Source organism: Macaca thibetana, chromosome 3, assembly GCF_024542745.1.
Source record: "Macaca thibetana thibetana isolate TM-01 chromosome 3, ASM2454274v1, whole genome shotgun sequence".
In the NCBI taxonomy this organism is placed as follows: Eukaryota; Metazoa; Chordata; class Mammalia; order Primates; family Cercopithecidae; genus Macaca; species Macaca thibetana.
The window spans coordinates 141,699,939-141,722,794 of NC_065580.1; the positions used below are offsets into that span (position 1 = coordinate 141,699,939).

General features: G+C 46.3%; 2 protein-coding genes across 8 annotated transcripts in view; one reads left to right on the plus strand and one right to left on the minus strand.

The window, feature by feature from the left end:
- ATP5MF (ATP synthase membrane subunit f) overlaps positions 1-22,856 on the plus strand; it is a 140,104-nt gene that overhangs the window by 55,105 nt on the left and 62,143 nt on the right. The window lies entirely within an intron of this gene.
- ZKSCAN5 (zinc finger with KRAB and SCAN domains 5) overlaps positions 5,913-22,856 on the minus strand; it is a 33,550-nt gene continuing 16,606 nt past the window's right edge. For 4 of the 6 annotated variants that reach the window (XM_050783958.1, XM_050783959.1, XM_050783957.1 and 1 more), the window contains 4 exons: positions 18,619-18,701; positions 18,226-18,361; positions 13,273-13,878; positions 5,913-8,636 (listed from right to left, as the gene is read on the minus strand). In XM_050783958.1, the coding sequence (XP_050639915.1) occupies positions 7,495-8,636; positions 13,273-13,878; positions 18,226-18,361; positions 18,619-18,701 (1,967 nt within the window). In that variant the 3' untranslated portion in view covers positions 5,913-7,494. The remainder of the gene's footprint in view (positions 8,637-13,272; positions 13,879-18,225; positions 18,362-18,618; positions 18,702-22,856) is intronic. The other 2 variants (XM_050783960.1, XM_050783961.1) reach the window with 2 other exon arrangements.

Consider the following 22,856-nt stretch of genomic DNA (forward strand, 5'->3'; position numbering starts at 1 on the left):
AGAGGAGATTTGGTGGAGCCCTCATCTTTTAAGGTGCCAGAAAATCCACATCTCAGGAATGATGTGACAGAGAAAAGCTCTAAAAGACTAGATTTCTGCTGGGGGCGGTGGCTCTCACATGTAATTCCAGGACTTTGGGAGGTCAAAATGGATCACTTGAGGCCAGGAGTTCAAGACCAGCCTGAGCAACATAGCAAGACCTCAACTCTACAAAAAATTTTAAAAAGTAGGAAGGCTCAGTGGTGCACCCATAGTCTCAGCTATCCAGGAGGCTGAGGCAAGAGGATCACTTGAGCCCAGGAGTTCAAGGCTGCAGTGAGCTGGGATTTTGCCACTGCACTCCAGCCTGGGGAACAGAGAAAGACCCCGTCTCAGAAAAAAAAAAACAAAAAAACTAGATTTCCTTGGTCATAAGCAACAATACCCAGCAAAGGAGAGAAACCACTACTTCAAAGGGGTGTGTCTTGTGAATAAAATACTACATGAGCGAAGACATCTGGTGTTTTCCTTCGCCCCAGGATTAATTACATGGTGTTGAATAGATAGCCCAGGCACAGGGGAAAGAGTGTGTGTTTTCACTTCCTGTGTCCTATCTTCACGTGTCAGCCAGTGGAAAAGATACTGAGCAAGGGTCAGGAATGTCAAGACCAAGGGAAGATTCCCTGATAGGAAGGGACATAATCCTTGAAATATAACAGGGTTATCTGAGCCACAAATGCTGATTTTAGGGTGACCTCTGAGAGTTTTCTCTTGACCTCCACTCATCACTCTTTGACTTTATTTGCTGACCCTGGCTAAGCACGTGGGCTCCCTCAGGGAAATATCATTGAGGTTAACAATCATGCCTAGGTTTTTAAGAAATACAAGTGTTTTCTGTACTAGTACTGAGTGATTATTATGTAAAGAATGTATATCATCAAAGCAAAAAGAAAATGAGGCCAGGCACAGTGGCTCATGCCTGTAATCCCAGCACTTTGGGCAGATGAAGCGGGTGGATCACCTGAGGTCAGGAGTTCAAGACCAGCCTGGCAAACATGGTGAAACCCCATCTCTACCAAAAAATACAAAAATTAGCTGGGCATGGTGATGGGTGCCTATAGTCCCAGCTACTTGGGAGGCTGAGGCAGGAGAATCACTTGAAACCAGGAAGCAGAGATTGCAGTGAGCTGAGATCATGCCACTGCACTCCAGCCTGGGGGACAGAGTGAGACCCTGTCTCAAAAAAAAAAAAAGGGAAAAAAGGTAATTTTCTCCCCTCTTTTTTGTTATTACTCTGAGCTGCCAAAGTCTTTTTTTTTTTAATTTTTGCCTACTTTCTCATTTGTAGTGCAGGCTCTATAAACCTGCCTTTTCCCCACTCTCTAACATCCATCTATGCCCCGTAATGCTTTGGTGTTCTCTTACTTTAAGTATGATTGTGTCACTACCCCCAGTGCTCCTGATGCAATTCCCCTCAGCCAATTTTTCCTCTGTGTCCCTTCTTTTGGAATTTGCAGATAGCCCTAGTGGCTCCACAGACATTCTGACATCATGCATCAGACTCTGTAAATACGGACTTTTCTGGGGGGAAGGCCAGTGGATTTCAACAGATTCTAAGAAGGCTACCTTATCCCCAAAATGTTAAGACAAATTGCTTTAGGAAGTCTTTAAAGTTCTTATGGGTTTTGCTTCCTAAAGAGAGAGCAGGGCCAGGTGTAGTGGCTCATACCTGTAGTCCCAACACTTTGGGAGGCCAAAGTGGGCTGAAGTCAGAGGATCACTTGATCCTTTGCCCAGGAGTTCAAGATAAGCCTAGGCAACACGGCAAAACCCCATCTCTACAAAAATGCAAAAATTAGCCAGGCACGGTGGTGTGTGCCTATGGACCCAGCTGCTCAGGAGGCTGAGGTGGAAGGATTGCTTGAGGCCAGGAGTTAACAGACCAGCCAGGGCAACATGTGAGAGCCAGTCTCATCACACAAAAAAATTAAAACTTAGCCAGGAATGATGGTGAGCACCTGTAGTCCCTAATGCTCAGGAGGTCGAGGTGGGAGGATCACTTGAGCCCAGGAAGTCAAGGGTGCAGTGAACCATCATCACACCATTGCACTCCAGCCTGGGTGACAGAGTGAGACTCTGTCTCAACAACAATAACAACAAAAGCAGATTTTAATAATTTCCCCCTTTTTCACTTTTAACAAATGGAAATAACTCAATGCAAAAATTAACTGCTTCATATTCCAATTGATCGCCTTAGAGCTATACTGTTCCGTCGGTGTCTGGTTCACAACTACGCCAACTGTCATGCCCAGGGTCAGGTTCCAACTCATGCTGAGGTTCAAAGGGAGTGGGTGGATGAGCAGATAGCTGAAAGAACACTCAGGAGGCAGTAGGCAGGTGAAATGTCGTTTTATTTAGCAGCTCTCTTAGCAGCTTACTTACACTATTCTCTTATACTGTCCACCTTGTCTCGGCTGCTTAGTCCGGTGGCTCCCACACACAGCTGTGCGGCCGGCTCTTCAATCCCAGCTACTTGGGAGGCTGAGGCAAGACAATCGCTTGAACTCGGAAGGCGGAGGTTGCAGTGCGCCAAGATTGCACCACTGCACTCCAGCCTGGGCGAGAGAGTGAGACTCCATCTCAAAAAAAAAAAAAAAAAAAAAAAAAAAAAAAAAAATCCTTAATATGCTAATATTCACAAAGGAGAGAATACACTTGTGCATTCATCTCCCAGGTCTGCTGTAACAAAGTACCACAAACTGGGTGGTTTAAAACAATAAAAATGTATTGTCTCTCAGTACTGGAGTTCCGAAGTCAGAAACTAAGGTGTCAGCAGGTCTATGCTCCCCCTGAAACCTGCAAGGGAAACTTTGGCTTAGCTTCTGGTGGTTTGCTGGCAATCTTTGGCATTCCTTGGCTTGCAGCTGCATAACCCATCTCTGCCACTGCTGTTGCCATCATGTGGCCTTCTCTCTTATGTGCCTGCGTCCACACAGTCAGCTTCTCATAAGGACATCAGTTGCTTTGGATTAGGGGCTCGTCCCATCCCAGTAAGACCTGGTCTTTTTTTTTTTCTTTTTTTTTTTGAGACAGAATCTCACTCTGTTGCCCAGGCTGGAGTGCAATGGCACAATCTCAGCTGACTGCAACGTCCGCCACCCAGGTTCAAGCGATTCTCCTGCCTCAGCCTCCCGGGTAGCTGGGACTACAGGCACCCGCCACGCCCAGCTAAGTTTTGTATTTTTAGTAGAGTCACGGTTTCGCCATATTGGCCAGGCTGGTCTCGAACTCCTGAACTCAAGTGATCCGCCCACCTGGGCCTCCCAAAGTGCTGGGATTACAGGCATGAGCCACCGTGCCCCGCCGAGACCTCGTCTTAACTAATTATATCTGCTATGGTTCTATCTCCAATAAGGTCACATTCTGAGGTACTAGGGGCTAGGGGCTGGGACTTCAACAATTCCTTCTTGGTGGGGGGGGTAGCGGAGAAGAGAATACAGTTTATGACAACTTGTAATTTGCATATATCTAATCATACCAAACAGATCTAAAAGAGCTGTCAAAAAGAGGCTAGTATCCTGATAAGGGATGGCCAATATGAATTTACACGAAACATGGTAAGGAGGGGCATAGTTTGGCTTCAAGCCAAACTTGAAGTAAAGTAGGACTTCATTTTTAAGGAGGCAAAAATTCCTGCTGAAAGTCTTTGCTTTCACCGTCACCCCCAAGGTTTTTTTTTTTTTTTTTTTTTTTTTTTGTGTTACTCTGTCACCCAGGCTGGAGTGCAGTGGCGCGATCTCAACTCACTGCAACCTCCGCCTGCCAGGTTCAAGCGATCCTCCCACCTAACCCTCCTGATTAGCTGGGATTACAGGCGCCTGCCACCACACCTGGCTAATTTTTTGTATTTTTAGTAGGGGTAGAGTTTCACCATGTTGGCCAGGCTGGTCTTGGACTCCTGACTGCAAGTGATCCACCTGCCTCAGCCTCCCAAAGTGCTGTGATTACAGGCATGAGCCACTGCACCCAGCCCACCCCAATGTTTTAAGGAGATTGGCACAATGCTGCCAAAGAATTCTGATACACCATCCCATTATTTCATTTATTTATTTATTTTTTGAGACAGGGTCTCGCTCTGTTTCCCTGGCTGGAGTGCAGTGGTGCAATCATAGCTCACTGCAGCCTTGAATTCCTGGGCTCAAGTGATCCTCCCACCTCAGCTTCCCAAGTAACTGGCAACAGATGCATGCACCACCACACCCAACTAATTTATTTTCTCTAGAGGGTGGGGCAGAGTAGGGAGGATCTCACTATGTTGCCCAGGCTGATCTTGAACTCTTGGGCTCAAGTGATCCACCTGCCTTGACCTCTCAAGATGCTGGGATTACAGGCATGAGCCACAATGCCCAGCCTTATTCTGCCTATTAAAGACAGCACCTTTAATGGCTGTTGGTTTAAAGAGTGTACGAACCAAGCATGATGGCTCATGCCTGTAATTTTTGGGAGGCAGAGACAGGAGTATTCCTTGATCCCAGGAATTCAAGACCAGCCTGGGCAACATAGTGAGACCCCATCTCTACCAAAAATAGAAAATAAATAGCCTGGTGAGGTGGCCCATGTCTGTAATCCCAGCACTTTGGGAGGCTGAGATGGGTAGATTGCTTGAGCTCCTGAATTCAAGACCAGTCTGGGCAACATGGCGAAACCCTGTCTCTACCAAAAATACAAAAGTGAACCAGCCATGGTGGCACATGCCTCTGGTCCCAGCTACTTGGAAAGCTGAGGTGGGAGGATCACTGGCACCCAGGAAGTTGAGGCTGCAGTGAGCTGTAATCGTGCCACTCCACTCCAGGCTGGGGGACAAAGCGAGACCCTGTCTCAAAAAGGAAAAAAAAGAAACAATGGTCCCCATGGTCACATGCCCACTGCTGCACCTCTGGCTGAATGGTCTGGGGTGATGTTATGTAATAATCAGCCCCTGCAAACGAGGATAGCCAATATCAAGCTTCTCAGTGATGCTGATGGCCCCCCAATCAGGGCATTCCTTGGAATCCTGGTAAACAGAATGCTCTCCAGACCCTCCTAAGGAACATAACTGAAGGTGGGTTGTTTGGTCTTATCTTCTAGTTCCATCCTAGTTTATGTATGAATCTTTGGACCCCTTTGTTAAGTCCACCATGGTTTTGTCATCTCTACTTCATTTAATGTGGGCCACTGACTTTTCTAAGCTTTCAGGAATCATTCCAAGGCCAGGCACAGTAGCTCATGCCTGTAATCCCAACACTTTGGGAGGCCAAGGCTGGAGGATCACTTGAGCCCAGGAGTTTGAGACCACTCTGGGCAGCATAGGGAGATACCATCACTCAAAAAAAATGTTTTTTAAAAATTAGCCACTCGTGGTGGCATGTGCCTGTAGTCCCAGCTACTCAGGAGGCTGAGGTGGCTAGGTCACTTAAGCCCAGGAGGTCAAGGCTGCAGTGAACCGATTGCACCACTGCACTCCAGCCTGGGCAGCAGAGCAAGACCCTGTCTATAAAAATACTAAAAAGCTACCAAGAAGGTCCTCTGATACACACTTGGCATTAAATTGGTGGTTATTTGCCCTGTCATTTTTTTCTCTTCAAGGAGTCAGTAACTTTCAGCAAGAGCCACTCAATTCCATAATCCTTATTTTCCTGTTAGTCCCAAACCTCCACAAGTCAATAGATCCTTTTCCACCTGTATCCTATCCCAGTTTCCAAGTGAACGACTTAGTGACCGGACAGGTACCACATGCCAAGACTATTAACAGTGATGGCGGTCTTCACTCCCTCCTGGTGAGTGACCAACTCCACAATCCACTCTCACAGCAGCTTCCTAGGACCACTCGTGGCACCAAATGTCTTAGATCAGGTTCTCTAAAGCAGAGCCTGAGACAGGGATTCAGAACCATGTGATTGACAGTGTGATTTATTCAGGAAACGCCTTTGAGGGAGGGAATGAAACAGGATAGAGAAGGGAGAGAGCTGAGCATGGATGAAGGCTCAGAAAAAGTCTAGTTTAGCCTGATCCAAGGGTGCCGGAGCAGTCATAGCACCCTGGGGTTTTCCCTGCTTTAATCAAATGAACCAGGCATTGGGTTGTAGAGAGGAGGTGCCTCCTGGGTAAGGTGAGATGTCTCTCATCTCCTGAGGGTAATTCTCCAGTTTCCGGAGAACAAGAGCTGTGAGCACTTGCGGCCCAAACTCAGAGCAGAAGTTGAGGGGTCCCAGCTTGGTAGAGGGGACTGGACAGGGTACCATAGTGTACGACACATACGGTCAACAAATATTTATTAGGCATTTATTGTAAGCCAGGCAAGTCAGCAGAAGCAGGGCCTGAGCAGTGCCCAAGAGCACTCACTCACTGTCCCTGGCAAACAGGCTCAGGGGAACTCTCTTCGTGCATGTCATCTCTTTCCCACTCAAAACTCCCACCCCGACCTTCCTGGAAGGCAGGGCTAACAGGACCTTCTGCCTGCCTGCTCATGACTGATTCCTTTCAATCCTAGCTGCAATGCAAACTGAAACTCATGCTGTATATCACCACTCCATGGGAGAGCTCTATTTCTGGGGCACCCAGGAGTCAGCACACATACTGCTGGGGCCAGGACTCGTAATTCACCTTGGTCCAATTCCTTCTATGGGTTTAGCTGCTCTCATTCCTGTGGGTAATACAAGATCAAACAGTCCACAGCTTTGCCTGTCTTCTCTGTTCCCCTAAGGTCCCTCTCCCTTCGCCTTAAGATGTGACTGACCAGCACAGTTTCTTCTGAATTGACAAATTTAACTCTACCTTCTACTGGCTAAACCTTGACGTCAGTAGAATCAAACCAAAAACAAGGTAGAGTGTTTCACAGAGAAGTGGTAGATTAAATAAGGCAGCAGAAACACATACCATCCAGCCCCTGAACCCGAATTTTGCCAAAATAGAGATACTTTAAGTCCGTTTCTTTTCAAAGGGGTTAATGCTCAAAGTGGGAATAGTGAGTAGGGTATTCTAGTGGTTGGAATAATAATTTCTAGAAAAGATTAATTGCTGAGGTACCAAAACAGACATCATGCTGAAGAAGTCTTTTACTGTGCGCTTCCCTGGATAGACAGGCCATCAAACGAGGCAGAAGCTACAAATCAAGCTTACTTCTACTGAACTCATGAGGCTGTTCCTAGTGTCAGTTTTCAGTTTCAAGTGAAGACTGAATGTCATCTGAAGGCTTTCGGAATTCCTCGACCATGTCCATCCATGGATTCTCTTCTTGTCTAGATTCCCAAGCATGAAGATGCTAACTAAAGCATTTCTCAGTGGGGAACACGAGCAGATATCTATTATTGTGGGTTCCCCGGTGTTCCTAAAGGCTGAGTTCTAACTAAAGGATTTCAACCTATTTGTGATTTTTTTTTTGATGGTTATGCTGGAAAAATGCTTGAAGTTGTTACTTTGCTCATTATAGGAGTACGGTTTCCCTCCAGGAAGGCTTCTCTAAAATTCAGAGCTATTCTACAACAGAGACCCCTCTACACTTAAGGTATTTATGGGATCTGTCCTCTCATGGCTTCTCAGGTGTTTAAAGAGGCTACAACTCCAGCTGAAATTCATTCCACATTCTTTACATTGAAAAGGTTTCTCACCAGTATGGATTCTCTGATGTTGATTAAGATGTGACTTCAGAGCGAAGCCTCTGCCACATTCATGACATTGATGGGATTTTGTGCTCGAGTAGATTTTTTGATGTTGTTTGGTGTGGGAACACTGGCCAACATTTTCTCTACATGTATCACATTGATAGGGCTTCTCTGCCGTATGAGTTCTGTAATGCTGAATGAGGTCTGAACTGTAACCAAAGGCTTTTCCGCAGATATCACACTGATAAGGCTGCTCTTGTAACTCGATCTTCTTGTCTTCAATCACTGTCAAGTTCCAACTATACGCTTCCTCACAGACACTATGTTTTTCATTTTTCTGACCCATGTGGAGCACCTGATGTTCAATTAGACTAACGTACTGAAAAAAGATTTCCCCACATTCACGGCACTGGTGGGCTTTCTCTCGGGAGTGGAGTCGCAGATGTCCAGCCAGGTGGGAACGCCTCCCAAAGCCTTTCCCACATTCGTTACACTTGAAGGGTCTCTCCCCACTGTGCACACTCTGATGCTGAACAAGGTGGGACCTCACTCTGAAGGCTTTCCCACATAAAGGACAGGTGTAGGGCTTCTCACCTGTGTGGACGCGCTGATGCTGAGTTAGGTGCACGCGTTGGTTGTAGCTTTTCCCACATTCCTCACACCTGAATGGTTTCTCCCCAGTGTGTATTCTTTGATGTTGAATAAGATGTGCGCTCTGAATGAAGCTTTTCCCACACTCGTTACATTTATGTGGTCTCTCTCCAGTGGAGGATTTTTTGTGGACATAAGGGACTTCACTGTAGTTCATCCTCTTTGAAGAGGGTTGTCCTACTATCTCTTTCATGGGAATTCCCTGCTTTCTATCCAGCTTGCTTTGAAGCTCATAGCCTTCCCCAAAATCTTGAACTTGAGAAACATTTCTTTGGGTTTTTTCAGATAGTTCCATGTCTGCTTCTGAATATTCTGAAATTTTCTTCTTAACACTTAATTTTGTGTTCTTACTTCTTTTGTCACTGCCTAAAAAAAATAAAGAACAAGTGCAAATGTCATCAGTTCTTTTTTTTTTTTTTTTTTTTTTTTTTTTGAGATGGGGTCTTGCTCTGTCGCCCAGGCTAGAGTACAGTGACGTGATCTCGACTCACTGCAACCTCGGCCTCCTGGGTTCAAGCGATTCTCCTGCCTCAGCCTCCCAAGTAGCTGAGACTACAGGCATGCATGGGCATACCCAGCTAATTTTTGTATGTTTAGTAGAGACGGGGTTTCACCATGTTGGCCAGGCTGGTCTCAAACTCCTGACCTTGGGTGATCCACCCGCCTCAACCTCCCAAAGTACTGAGATTACAGGTTTAAGCCACCATGCCCAGCCCATCAGTTATTTTATAAAGGAAAAATAAACTGTCATAAAAAATGATCATCAGATGAAACTATGATGTAACAGGAGTAACAGAGCTGGACGTGTGTGTGTACTTGATGCCAACAGGAACGTAAACAACAAACTTTTGGAATTTTCCGATGAAAAGAGCAAGATACAGCCACGGGACGGCAGAAAATATTTAGAAACTATGCATCACACAAAGGACTAATATCCAAAATCTACAAGTAACTCAAACAAGTCAACAAGAAAATAAAAATCCCATCAAAAAGTAGGCAAATGACATGGAGACATTTCTCAAAATAATATATACAAATAACCAACAAACATGACAAAAATGCTCAACATCACTAATAATCAGGGAGGTGCAAATTAAAGCCGCAGTAAGATACTGCCTTACTCCTGCAAGAATGGCCATTATTAAGAAGTCAAAAGGCCGGGCACAGTGGCTCACACTTGTAATCCTGGCACTCTGGGAGGCCGAGGCAGGTGGATCACCTGAGGTCAGAAGTTCGAGACCAGCCTGGCCAACATGGTGCAACCCCATCTCTACTAAAAATACAAAAATTAGCTGGGCATGGTGGCAGGCGCCTGTAATCCCAGCTATTCGGGAGGCTGAGGCAGGAGAATCGCTTGAACCCAGGAGGCGGAGGTTGTAGTAAGCCAAGACTGCGCCATTGCATGCCAGCCTGGGCAACAGAGCAAGATTCCATCTCAAAAAAAAAAAAAAAAAGGCCGGGTACAGGTAGCTCACGCCTGTAATCCCAGCATTTTGGGAAGCTGAGGTGGGTGGATCACGAGGTCAGAAGTTCAAGACCAGCCTGGCCAAGATGGTGAAACCCCATTTCTACTAAAAATACAAAAATTAGCTGGGCATGGTGGTGGGTGCCCTGTTATCACAGCTACTCCAGAAGCTGAGGCAGAGAACTGCTTGAACCCAGGAGGCGGAGGTTGCAGTGAGCCAAGATTGTGCCACTGCACTCCAGCCTGGGCAACAGAGCGAGACTCTGTCTCAAAAAAAGTCAAAAAACAATAGATGTTGGTATGGATGTGGTGAAAAGGGAACACTTATACACTGCTGGTGAGAGATAAATTAATACAACTTCTGTGGATAACAGTATGGAGATTTCTTAAAGAACCAGGAGTAGATCTGCCAGCTGATTCAGCAATTCCACTACTGGGTATATCTACACAAAGGAAAAAGCAATACACCAAAAAGACTGTAAGCGTATGTCTTCTGTGGCACAATTCACAACTGCAAAGATATGGAACCAATCTAAGTGCCCGTCGAGCAATGAGTTGATAAAGAAAATGTAGCAGGCTGGGTGTGGTGACTCGTGCCTGTAATCCCAGCATTTTGGGAGGCTGAGGCAAGTGGATCACTTGAGGTCAGGAGTTCAAGACCAGCCTGACCAACATGGTAAAACCTTGTCTCTACTAAACATACAAAAATTAGCAAGAGATGGTGGTAGGTGCCTGTAGTCCCAGCTACTCAGGAGGCTGAGGGAGGAGAATCGCCTGAACCCGGGAGGCAAAAGCTGCAGTGAGTCGAGATCGTATCACTGCTCTCCAACCTGGGTGACACAGCAAGACTCCATCTCAAAAAAGAAAAACAAAAAACAAATACACAACTGGATGGTGACAACTGACAAAAACTGGAAGAATGGGAGCAAAGGATGATGAAGAGGGTTTGGAGTCAGGGAATATCTGACTAGGAGTCAGGAAATAAGGCAAAATGAGCCAACAGAAGCATTGTCAAGAGGGTGGGCGATACAGCAATCCCTGCCCCCTTCACCCTTAGCCAACATTCTAGCCTCAGTTTTCCTCCCCCGGCACGTCATCCTTCTCCTTTGGGAACGCTCATCACCTTTACTATCTCCTACCCCCACCAGACCATCAACTCCATGAGGGCATGGACTGTATCTCTGTTCAGCTCACTGCAGATCCTGTGCAACTAGCAACAGAGACTCTCAATAATATGGCTGGATGTGCAAAACATGTATTCCCCCTTTGATCCAAAAAATGAGGGAGGACCAGGCATGGTGGCTTACACCTATAAATTCGAGCACTTGGGGAGGCCAAGGCTGGAGGATCGTTTAAGCCTAGAAGTTCGAGACCAGCCTGGGCAACAGAGTCAGACCCCTTCTCTACAAAAAAAATACAAAAATTAGCTGGGTGTGGTGGTGAACACTTGTAGTCCCAGCTATGCAGGAAGCTGAGGTGGGAGGATTAGTTCAGCCCAGGAAGTGGAGGCTGCAGTGAGCTGAGATCCTGACACTTTACCCCACCCTGTGTGACAGAGCAAGACCCTATCTCAAAAAAAAAAAAAAAAAAAACCCCAAGAAACAAAAATTGGGGGAGGCAAGTGAGTACTCACGGGGAAACTAGCCATAGAAACAATTGCAGGGAAGGTATAAAACAACAGATAACTTTTAAAGCGATTGCTTTTCAAGTCCAAAGCACTATTGGTGGATTTCCCAAATGAGGGAATCATCAAGTAGAATGGGAAAACACTAGCTGAGAGGATAGCTCAGCTCAACCCAGAACTTTAAAGACACTTTACTGACTTCTATACCATGGTGGAAGATGCAGCGTGGCTGTAACCATCAAAGGCAGAATTTAAAAAAAAAAAAAAGAAAAGCACTTTGGCTGGTCTTAGAATCATCTGAAGAATATTAGTAAGGGCCTTTAAGTTCACAGCACAGTTTACGATGATCTCATTCACAGATAAATTTACTGTCACTTGAACAGATGTTTAAAAATACTGGCCAGGCATGGTGGCTCACTTGAGGTCAGGAGTTCAAGACCATCCTGGCCAACATAGTGAAACCCTGTCTACTAAAAATACCAGAAAAATTAGCCAGGTATGGTGGCACATGCCTGTAATCTCAGCTACTCGGGAGGCTGAGGCATGAGAATCGCTTGAACCTGGGAGGCAGAGGTTGCAGTGAGCTGAGATCCTGCCATTGCACTACAGCCTGGGCAACGAGAGTGAAACTCCATCTCAAAAAAGGAAAAGAAAAGAAAAAAAGAAAAAGCCACGGGCATAAACAGTTATCAGGAGAAAAGAGAAAAAATCTGAAGTTCAGCAACTGGGAACAGTTGAGGAAATTACAATGCCACCACACAATGGCAGCCTGTCAGAAATAAACAGGAGGGCTGAACAGCACTGGAAAATGTGTACGCTTAACATTTAATTCTGAGTATGACTACATAAAACAGACTTATGAAAAAACAAAGGAAGCATTCTAAGTAATAACAGTTCTATTAGTTAGCGTGATATGATTACGGGTGATTTATTTTTTTCTTTTTATTTTCTCCAAGCTTCCTGTACTACTGTTATTTTATTGGGTTTGTGTTTGTTTGTTGTTTGAGAAGAAGTCTCACTCTGTTGGCCAGGCTGGAGTGCAGTGGCTATTCACAGGCACAATTATAGCTCACTGTAGTCTTGAACTCCTGGGCTAAGAGATCCTCCCGCCTCAGCCTTCTGGGGAGCTGGAACTACAGGCACGTGCCACCATTCCCAGGTAATTTTTAAATTTTTTTGTAGAGAAAAGGTCTTGCTATGTTGCCCAGGGTGGTCTTGAACGCCTGGCCTCCAGTAATCCTCCCAGCTCAGCCGCCTCACAAAGCACTGAGATTACAGGTATGAGCCACTATACCCAGGCTATTGTTTTAAAATAAGTAAAGTAATGAGGGAAAGAGAGAAAAGCATATAAGAGAGCCAAATCCTCACTACCATAGAAAGTCAATGGATAACATCTATAATTGATGAGCCAACTTATAATAGTAGTAGTATTTTAAAATACGGAACTACCAGAAGGAACCACTAAGAGCTGAGAGCACAGCCAGCACGGTGGCTCACGCCTGTAATCCCAGCACTTTGGGAGGCCAAGGCGGGTGGATCGCCTGAGGTCACAAGTTCAAAACCAGCCTGGCCAACGTGGGGAAACCCTGTCTCTACGGAAAACACAAAAATTACCCGGGTGTGCTGGTGCGTGCCTGTAGTCCCAGCTACTTGGGAGGCTGAGGCAGGAGAATCGCTTGAACCGAGGAGGCGGAAGTCGCAGTGAGCCGAGATCGCTCCACTGCACTCCAGCCTGGGTGACAGAGTGAGACTGTCTCAAAAAATAAATAAATAAGAACCAAACAAACGATAACCTTTGCCTCGGCCTACCCCTCCCAGTATCACCACGCATCTATCCTGCTGTACTGCACTAATAAAACACCTTTTGCTTTTTGCCTCCATTTATCCCCTGGATATAAACTCTTCACACGTACATCTCTGGGATTTCTCCCTGAAGTGGCGTTTTAGGTGTTCGATCAGATGCGAATGGCGACCGAAGTTCTTCCCGCACTCATTGCAGCCGTAAGGCCTCTCTCCACTGTGGACACTGTGGTGCTGAACCAGGTGGGAACTCACCCGGAAAGCCTTTCCGCACACCTGACATTTGTAGGGTTTCTCCCCCGTGTGGACCCGCTGGTGCTGGGTGAGGTGCACCCGCTGATTATAGCTCTTCCCACATTCTCCGCACTTAAACGGTTTTTCTCCAGTGTGGATGCGCCGATGCTGAATAAAGTTTGAGGCTTGGAGGAAGAATTTGCCACAATCGCTGCATCTGTGCCCTCTCTCACCATGTGTGCTTTGCTTAGGGCTGAGGTCTGTGATCACGTCCGGATTCCTTTTCTGGGAAGGATTCTGCCTTGATTTCCCCACGGTGGGGTTGACCTGCCACCTTTGTACCATGCCCTTAAGGTCACTGACTTCTGCAAAGTCTGGATCCTGGGGAACGCTCCTTTCGGTGTGTTCTGGCGCCACCCAGTGTGATTCAGCGTCATCAGAAATCTGCTTCACTATGAGCTCCATATTGTCCCTGGACTCATAACCTGAAATAACAGAGGGAGAATGAAAAAATGAGCTCTTCCTTGAATTTGAAGAAATAAAATGAGGGGATAATGAAGTGAAACTGACAAGTGCTAGGGATCCATGATTTTGTAAAGGGACTTTTACAGTACCGGGATGGGATGAAAAATATTCAAGCAGAAAAGTGGAGGAGGTTAGGGAAGGAAGAGCTGGCAAAGAAGGTTCAAAGGAAGGAGACTGGAAATCAGTCATTCCACTGAACGAAGAGGGTCTCCTCTCAGTATGGCACTTGCAAATACCTGTATCATGTTAAATGTTCTCGTGTGTGTGCGCGCGTGTGTGTGTTTTGAGACAGGGTCTCACTCTGTCACCCAGGCTGGAGTGCAGTGGGGCAATCATGGCTCACTGCATCCTCAACCTCTTGGGCTCAAGCGATCCTCCCACCTCAGCCTCCCGAGTAGCTAGGACTACAGGTACACACCACCATGCCCAGCTAATTTTTGTATTTTTTGTGGAGATGAGGGTCTCATTATGTTGCCCATGCTGGTTTCAAACTCCTGAGCTCAAGTGATCCTCCCACGTCAGCCTCCCAAAGGGCTGGGATTACAGACGTGAGCCAACGTGACTGGGCAATATTCTTTTTCATTTTTCTTTTTTCTTTTTTTTTTGAGATGGAGTCTCGCTCTGCTGCCCCAGCTGGAGTGCAGCTCCAGGTTCAAGCGATTCTTTTGCCTCAGCCTCCCGAGTCGCTGGCACTACAGGCGCAAGTCACTACGCCCGGCTAATTTTAGTAATTTTAGTAGAGACAGGGTTTTGCCATATTGGCCAGGATGGTCTCAAACTACTGACCCACTGATCCGCCCACCTCGGCCTCCCAAAGTGCTGGGATTACAGATGTGAGCCACCGCACCCGGTCGCAACTGGGCAATATTCTTAATGAAATTGGATAGCAGGTTATGCAGCTAACTCCATCTTCACCTTCCTCTTCCTGTGAATTCATAGCCTGAGAAGAAAGGTGATCTTTCTAGGTTTCTCAGTGCCCACAGGATTTCAGCTTGGTACGAATTAATCTAAAGGAAAAAAGACATTCTTTCCATATCCAGAGAACCTACTACTTCCAAGAGCTAGGTTAACGTTCAGCAGTCACTGATAAACGTGGATGCTTCAGTGGCTAAAATTAGTTCCTTTGTGCATCTGTATCAGCAAGATACTTTACTCAAAACACTGATGTTTAATAAGGTTTGCACAGACAGAGCAAGCTCTGTCACCCAGGCTGGAACACAGCAGCACAATCACAGCTTACTGTTACTTCTAACTCCCTGGTTGAAGCAGTCCTCCCACCTCAGCCTCTACAGGTGTGCACCACCACGCCTGGCTAATTTTTGTATATTTTGTAAGGGTTTGTCTCACTATGTTGCCCAGGCTGGTCTTGAACTCCTGGCCTCAAGTGATCCTCCTTCCTTGGCCTCCCAAAGTGCTGAGATTACAGGCATGAGTTCCTGCGCTCAACAGGACAGCGTGTTCACTTCCTCCTCCCCTTGTCTCTCTATGGAGTCATGTCTCTCGAGCCAAGGTCAGTCCTTCCTCCTTCCTGTATCCCAGATCTCACCATACCTTCCTGCTTTCCAGGGATCTCCCCACATCACCTAACTGCCCCTCCATTTTTTTTTTTTCTTTTTTTTGAGACAGGGTCTCACATTGTCACCTAGGCTGGAACGCAATCGTGTGATCTCAGCTCACTGCAACCTCCACCTCCCAGATTCAAGCAATTTTCCTGCCTCAGCTCCTAAGTAACTGAGAGTACAGGTGTGTGCCACCATGCCTGGATAATTTTTGTATTTTCAGTAGAGACAGGGTTTTGCCATGTTGGCCAGGCTGGTCTCAAACTCCTGACTTTGTGATCTGCCTGCCTCAGCCTCCCAAAGTGCTGGGATTACAGGCATGAGACACCACACACAGCCTATCTGCTCCTCCTTGCTTCCATATTTTACTCTACTAGTTCTTCTCCAGTAGCACTTAAATATGCTGAAAATTTCTCCCATTAAAAAAACATACGGTCCAGGCGTGGTGGCTCACGCCTGTAATCCCAGCACTTTGGAAGGTCGAGGCGGTTGGATCACCTGAGGTCGGGAGTTTGAGACTAGCTTGGCCAACGTGGTGAAACCTCACCTCTACTAAAAATACAAAAAGTAGGTGGGTGTGGTGGAGGGTGCCTGTAATCCCAGCTACTCGGGAGGCTGAGGCGCGAGAATAGCTTGAACCCGGGAGGCAGAGGTTGCAGTGAGCCGAGATCGTACCACTGCATTCCCGCCTAGGTAACAGAGCGAGATCTGTCGGGGAAAAAAAAAAAAAAAGAAACAAAAAACAATCCACCCATCCAACCCATTATTCTTTCAGTGACCAGGCCTCATTTCCCCTTCAGAGACAAAGTCCTTACATTCATCTATGATAGCTTTTTCAAATTCCACTCCTTCGCAATCTTCAAAGAAACTGTCTCTTGTTCCCCAACACCCCTGCCGCTCCCTCCACAGAAACTGCTGCCTCCAAGACTCATTTACTTACGTTGTAAAAATCTCACTTCTAAATCTGATGAGTACTTTCTTTAATTTTGACTTTTGGTGATGCTGTAATTAATAGAAATCCGCAGATCTGAAAATAATCTAATATGGCCTTCCAAGAGAAGTGAAGGAGGGAGAAACCACGGCCATGTGATTATGTAGAATAGTGTACTGAAGTGATAAATACAGATGTTGTAATGAAGAGACAGAGAATGAGAAAAACATCAGAAACTACACATTTAAAACTGCTTAGAGAATACCACAGAAAAGAACTATGCCAAGAACCTCAAACTCTGAAATCCATTAGGTACCTGTAAAGTAACTGAAAAAGATAAAGCAAGAGTAACAGGCTCAAATAAACAAGCAAGCTATTGGTAATTAATTTAAAAAGAAGAAAAATTTTCTAAATTTGCATTAAATATAACATTTATACTATATGAGTAATTCACTGAGATAAAAGGCTCCATGAAAAATCAATAATAAAATTATTGATTTAATCAATAATTTTAAAGCATAAATTTGACTTTTTTCCACAAAAATTCAAACATCAAAATAAAAAAAGACTACCAAGATCCCAATAGATTAATGAACAGAGGCATGCACAAATAAATCAAAAAAGGAAATAAATACAAATAAATATGGAAATTTTAAAAGAGCAGGAGTCAGCTCTATACCTGTTAAATAAAAGCCTGTAAGCAAACTGAAATGGTTAAACAATGTAAACTGACACAGTGCTTTTCAAAAGAAATTTTGCATTGTGGGCTGGGCATGGTGGCTCACGCCTGTTAATCCCAGCACTTTGGGAGGCCAAGCTGGGCAGATCACGAGGTCAGGAGTTTGAGACCAGCCTGGCCAATATGGTGAAACCCTGCCTCTACTAAAAATACAAAAATTAGCCGGGCGTGGTGGCTCATGCCTGTAACCCCAGCTATTCAGGAGGCTGAGGCAGAAGAATTGCTTGAAACCAGGAGGCGGAGGTTGCAGGGAGTCGAGATCACACCATTGCACTCCAGCCTGGGAGACAGAGCGAGACTCTATCTCAAAAAAATAAAAAAATAAAATAAATATATTTTGCAGTGTGTATGTTTGCATCTGAAGTCTTCCAGTATGCCTGATAGAGTGGTTCTTCTAAAAGAATTTACTAAAAAAAGACTAAAAGCTATAATCTCCAAAATGTTTGCAGGAGTGCTGAGATTTTTATAACTGCTCCAGACAGTACAATTAAATATTAGCTTCCAGGATTATAACTTAGAAATAGGGCCACAAAATTCAAGAAGCGATATGACACGTAAAATGTAGGTGCCAAGGCGAACATCATAAAACAGGTATCGGTGACTTAAGAATGGTAATGAAGTCCTCCTGAGTAGCTGGGATCACAGGCGCCCGCCACTGCGCCCGGCTGATTTTTGTATTTGTAGTAGCGATGGGGTTTCACCATGTTGGCCAGACTGGTCTTAAACTCCTGACCTCAGGTGATCCACCCGCTTCGACCTTCCAAAATACTGGGATTACAGGCATGAGCCACCACAGCCAGCCCGCTCTTATTTTAAAGTAGTAAAAAGTTAGCATTTGCTGGATTGCAAAAACAGTCCCCCCAGGTACTATCAGTGTCTAATCATACTCTTAAGATGGAAATGATCAGAATAAGCTGAATAAGAAAGTGAAGGTTGATTTATTCTTTTACAAAAAGAAAAAAAAAAGCAAAGTCATAGCACATAAAACATAAATGCCATTATAGGGTGTGCTAGAAATACTCTTTATAATATAACAAAATAAAGATGTCCTAATCCATGCAGATGAAATAATCCTTACCCATGGAAGTAATACTCCCATAGTTCTCCTTCCTGTCATCCCTATAAAGGGACTTCTGGGACTGGTCCAAATGTCCCCATTCCTCCAGGATGAAGGATACAGCCACATCAGCCACCTCTTCAATTTTCACCAACTTCTGAAACAGGAGATCTCCACTAAATTCTCATTCCCTATATCCAAATTTGGAGTGAGGGGAAGAACTGGGCTCATTAAGAAAAGAAACAAGGAGGAACTGTGCCTCAAAGAGGATGGGGAAGGACTAGGCAGAAAGGAAAAAGGCCAAAGGAATGAAGGTACCAACCCAAGATGGGCCTGGTCACTGGCTAAATAAACTGAACTCCTGGTGAAGGTTCAGGATGGGTCCTCTCTGAGGGCAAAGGGGCACCAGCTCACCTGGGACCCAGTTGAGAGAAGTGAAGCTGTCAGCTCCTGGCTGTCCTTCAGGGGAAGGGAAGGAACTTGGAGAACAGGAAGGGCTAAGGGAGGAGAAAAAGAGGTTTAAGTGAGAACATCTTTGCCCGGTTCTCATTGCCATCATGTTCCTCTTATGCTCAGGAATCCATAATGGCCCCTACTGCACTGAAGCCAAATTCTTCTGCCTGGCTGTCAAGACCCTTTAATTTCTGGATCCTCTCACACTGTGTTATCTCCTTTCCCCTAGACTTCCTACGTTGGTCAGGCTAATCCTTGCTTGTCATTCTGCTATAAAGGATGCATTCTGTGGCCAGGCACAGTGGCTCGCGCCTGTAATACCAGCACTTTGGGAGGTCAAGGCGGGCAGATCACTTGAGGCCAGGATTCAAGGCCATCCTGGCCAACAAGGCAAAATCTCGTCTCTACTAAAAATACAAAAATTAGCCAGATGTAGTGATACATGCCTGTAATCCTGGCTGCTTGAGAAGCTAAGACATGAGAATCACTTGAACCTAGGAGGCAGAGGTTGCAATGAGCCAAGATTGCACCACTGCACTCCAGCCTGGGCAACAGAGTCAGCCACTGTCTCAGAAAAAAAAAAAAAAAAAAAAGACTGGGTGTGGTGGCTCACACCTGTAATCCCAGCACTGTGGGAGACCAAGGCAGGCAGATCACAAGGTCAGGAGTTCGAGACCAGCCTGGCTAATATGGTGAAACCCCGCCTCTACTAAAAATACAAAAATTAGCCAGTGTGGTGGCGGGTGCCTGTAGTCCCAGCTACTCAGGAGGCTGAGGCAGGAGAATTGCTTGAACCTGGCAGATGGAGGTTACAGTGAGCCAAGATCGCGCCACTGCACTCCAGCCTGGGCGACAGAGCAAGACTCCATCTCAAAAAAATAAAAATAAAATAAAAAGTGGGGGCCAGGCACGGTGGTTCACACGTGTAATCCCAGCACTTTGGGAGGCTGAGGCAGGCAGATCACAAGGTCAGGAGTTAGAGACGAACCTGGCCAATATGGTGAAACCCCATCTCTACTAAAAATGCAAAAATTAGGCGGGCATGGTGGCGGGCACCTGTAGTCCCAGTTGCTCAGGAGACTGAGGCAGGAGAATTGTTCGAACCCGGGAGGTGGAGGTTGTAGTAAGCTGAGATCACACCACTGCACTCTGGCCTGGGTGACAGAGCAAGATTCCCTCTCCAAAGAAAAACAAAGGATGCATTCTACTTTGCCACGATCAAATTTTATTAACTTGAAGAACCACCAAAGTCCCACATCTTCCATGAAACTGAAGCATTCCTAACAGCCCAGGGCTGTTCGAGCTTTAATGTACAAATAAATCACCTACATCCCCTAGGGGATCTTGGTACGTGCAGATGCTGACTGAAAAGGCCTGGGGTGAGGCCTGAGAGTTTGCATATCTTTTTAAATTTTTTTTTTTGAGACAGTCTCACTCTGTGGCCCAGGCTAGAGTGCAGTGGTACCATCTCAGCTCACTGCAACCTCTGCCTCCCAGGTTCAAGCAATTTTCCTGCCTCAGCCTCCCGAGTAGCTGGGATTACAGGTGTGCACCACCAAGCCTGGCTAATTTTTGTAGTTTTAGTAGAGACAGGGTGTCACCACATTGTCCAGGCTGGTCTCAAACTCCGGTAATTCGCCTGCAATGGCCTCCAAAAATGCTGGGATTACAGGTGTGAGCCACGGTGCCCGGCCCCTAGTTGGCATTTCTAATAAGCTCCCAGGTGATGCTGGTGCTACTGCTCCCTGGACCACTCTTGGATTACCATGGCCTCAGAAATCCCTTCCAGAATTTCCATGGTTACTTTCTATTCAGTCAAGAAGTGTGTATTAAAACTACTCTCTATCTGCCTATCTCAGGAACAGACAGAACAATTCTTACCTTGAAAAACTACTGTCTAATGCAAGCTTGCCCAACCCGCGGCCTGCGGCCCAGGACAGCTTTGAATGTGGCCCAACACAAATTTGTAAACTTTCTTTTTTATTTTTTTTTTAAGACCAGTCTCACTCTGTTGCCTACACTGGAGTGCAGTGGTGCAATCTCAGCTCACTGCAACCTCCGCCTCCCGGGTCCAAGTGATTCTCCTGCCTCAGCCTCCCAAGTAGCTGGGATTACAGGCGCCCACCACCGCACCTGGCTAGTTTTGCTTTTTGAGATGGAGTCTCGCTCTGTTGTCCAGGCTGAAGTGTAGTGGTGCGATCTTGGCTCACTGCAACCTCCGCCTCCCGGGTTCAAGAGATTCTCCTGCCTCAGCTTCCCGAGTAGCTGGAATTACAGGCATGTGCCACCATGCCTGGCTAATTTTTGTGTTTTTAGTAGAGACTGAGTTTCATCATGTTGGCCAGGCTAATCTCGAACTCCCAGTCTCAAGTGATCTGCCTGGTTCAGCCTCCTAAAGTGCTGGGATTACAGGCGTGAGCCACCATGCCCGGCTCATATATTTGTAAACTTTCTTAAAACATTATGAAGGGCCAGGCACGGTGGCTCATGCCTGTAATCCCAACACTTTGGGAAGCTGATGCAGGCGGATCACCTGAGGCCGGGAGTACAAGACCTGCCTGACCAACATGGAGAAAGCATCTCTACTAAAAATACAAAATTAGCGGGGCGTGTGGCGCATGCCTGTAATCCCAGCTACTCAGGAGACTGAGGCAGGAGAATCGCTTGAACCCAGGAGGCGGAGGTTGTGGTGAACTGAGATCGCGCCATTGTACTCCAGCCTGGGCAACAAAGTGAAACTCTGTCTCACGAAAAGAAATATGGGATTTTTTTTTTTGCAATTTTTATTTTTTTAAGTTCATCAGCTATGGTTAGTGCGAGTGTATTTTCTGTGTGGCCCAAGACAATTCTTCTTCCAGTGTGGCCCGGAGAAGCCAAAAGATTGGATACCCCTGGCCTAACAGGAAGGGCACACAGGCAAGCCTTACAGCACAGCATGAAGAGTGCCATGACGAAAGTTGACCCAAGTTCCCGTGGGACCACAGAGGCAGGGGCACTTACAGAGTGGAGCAGGGGAGGCAGGGGCAGCAGCAAAGCCTTTCCCCGGAAAGTGACTCTGGACTGTAGGAATGGAGATGGGGAAGATGGGGTGCTTTCCCCACAGCAGGAACAGCATGCGCAACACCCAGACGTCTCGCCTCTGGAAGCCAGGGACCACCTGACCCCGAGGTCACCTCTGCTTGCTGTTTGTCTAAGATCCACAGCATGTCTGGATCTCACCATCCACCTGTGCCTTGACTTGCACAGCCTGCCTGTGATTAAGCTGTAACTGGACAGTTTAGACCCTGTATTTAGATCTGGAGTCCTGGAGATCTCGGGGCATCCATGGCTTGCTGATTTCCAATGACTAGGGAATAAGGAGCAATGACACAAAAAGGACAGGACAATGGTTACAGATGAAAGCCAAAAGCAGAGAAGGCATCTGAAACCAGGACTGGCTAAAGACTGAATACATAAGTTGATGAAAATGGTGAGTAAGGTCTATGTCCGAATGAAGAGTAATTTTGCTAAAATAAACCAGCTAGGGTCTGGTTAACAGGGCACAGAGGATGAGAAGCAGCTGGAAACAAAGGACAAGAGCCGGATGGAGAGAAACCCTGAAAGTGGACAGAACCCAAGTGACTCGAGGAGGGAGCAGTCTGTGCCTAGGAGAAGTTGGTGCTGAAGCAAAGACAAGATGTGGCCAGGCGTGGTGGCACATGCCTGTGATCCCAGCTACTCGGGAGGCTAAGGCAGGAGAATCGCTTGAACCTGGGAGGTAGAGGTTGCAGTCACACGACTGCACTCTGGCCTGGGCAAGAGTGAGACCCTGTTTTAAAAAAAAAAAAAAGCAAAGACGAGATGGCTCAGAAGATGGGAGGAGGATGGATTCAGTCAGGCTGCTTGGGTTCAAATCCCAGTTCTGTTATTCCCTAGCTTTGTGATGTGGGACAAATCAACTAAACCTCTCGAGGCCTCAGCTTAATTTTTTTTTTTTTTTTTTTTTTTGAGACGGAGTCTTGCTCTGTCGCCCAGGCGGGAGTGCGGTGGCACAATCTCCACTCACTGCAACCTCCATCTCCTAGACTCAAGTGATTCTCCTGCCTCAGACTCCCAAGGAGCTGGACTACAGGCCCCTGCCACCACACCCAGCTAATTTTTTTTGTATTTTTAGTAGAGATGATGGGGTTTCACCATGTTGGCCAGGCTGGTCTCAAACT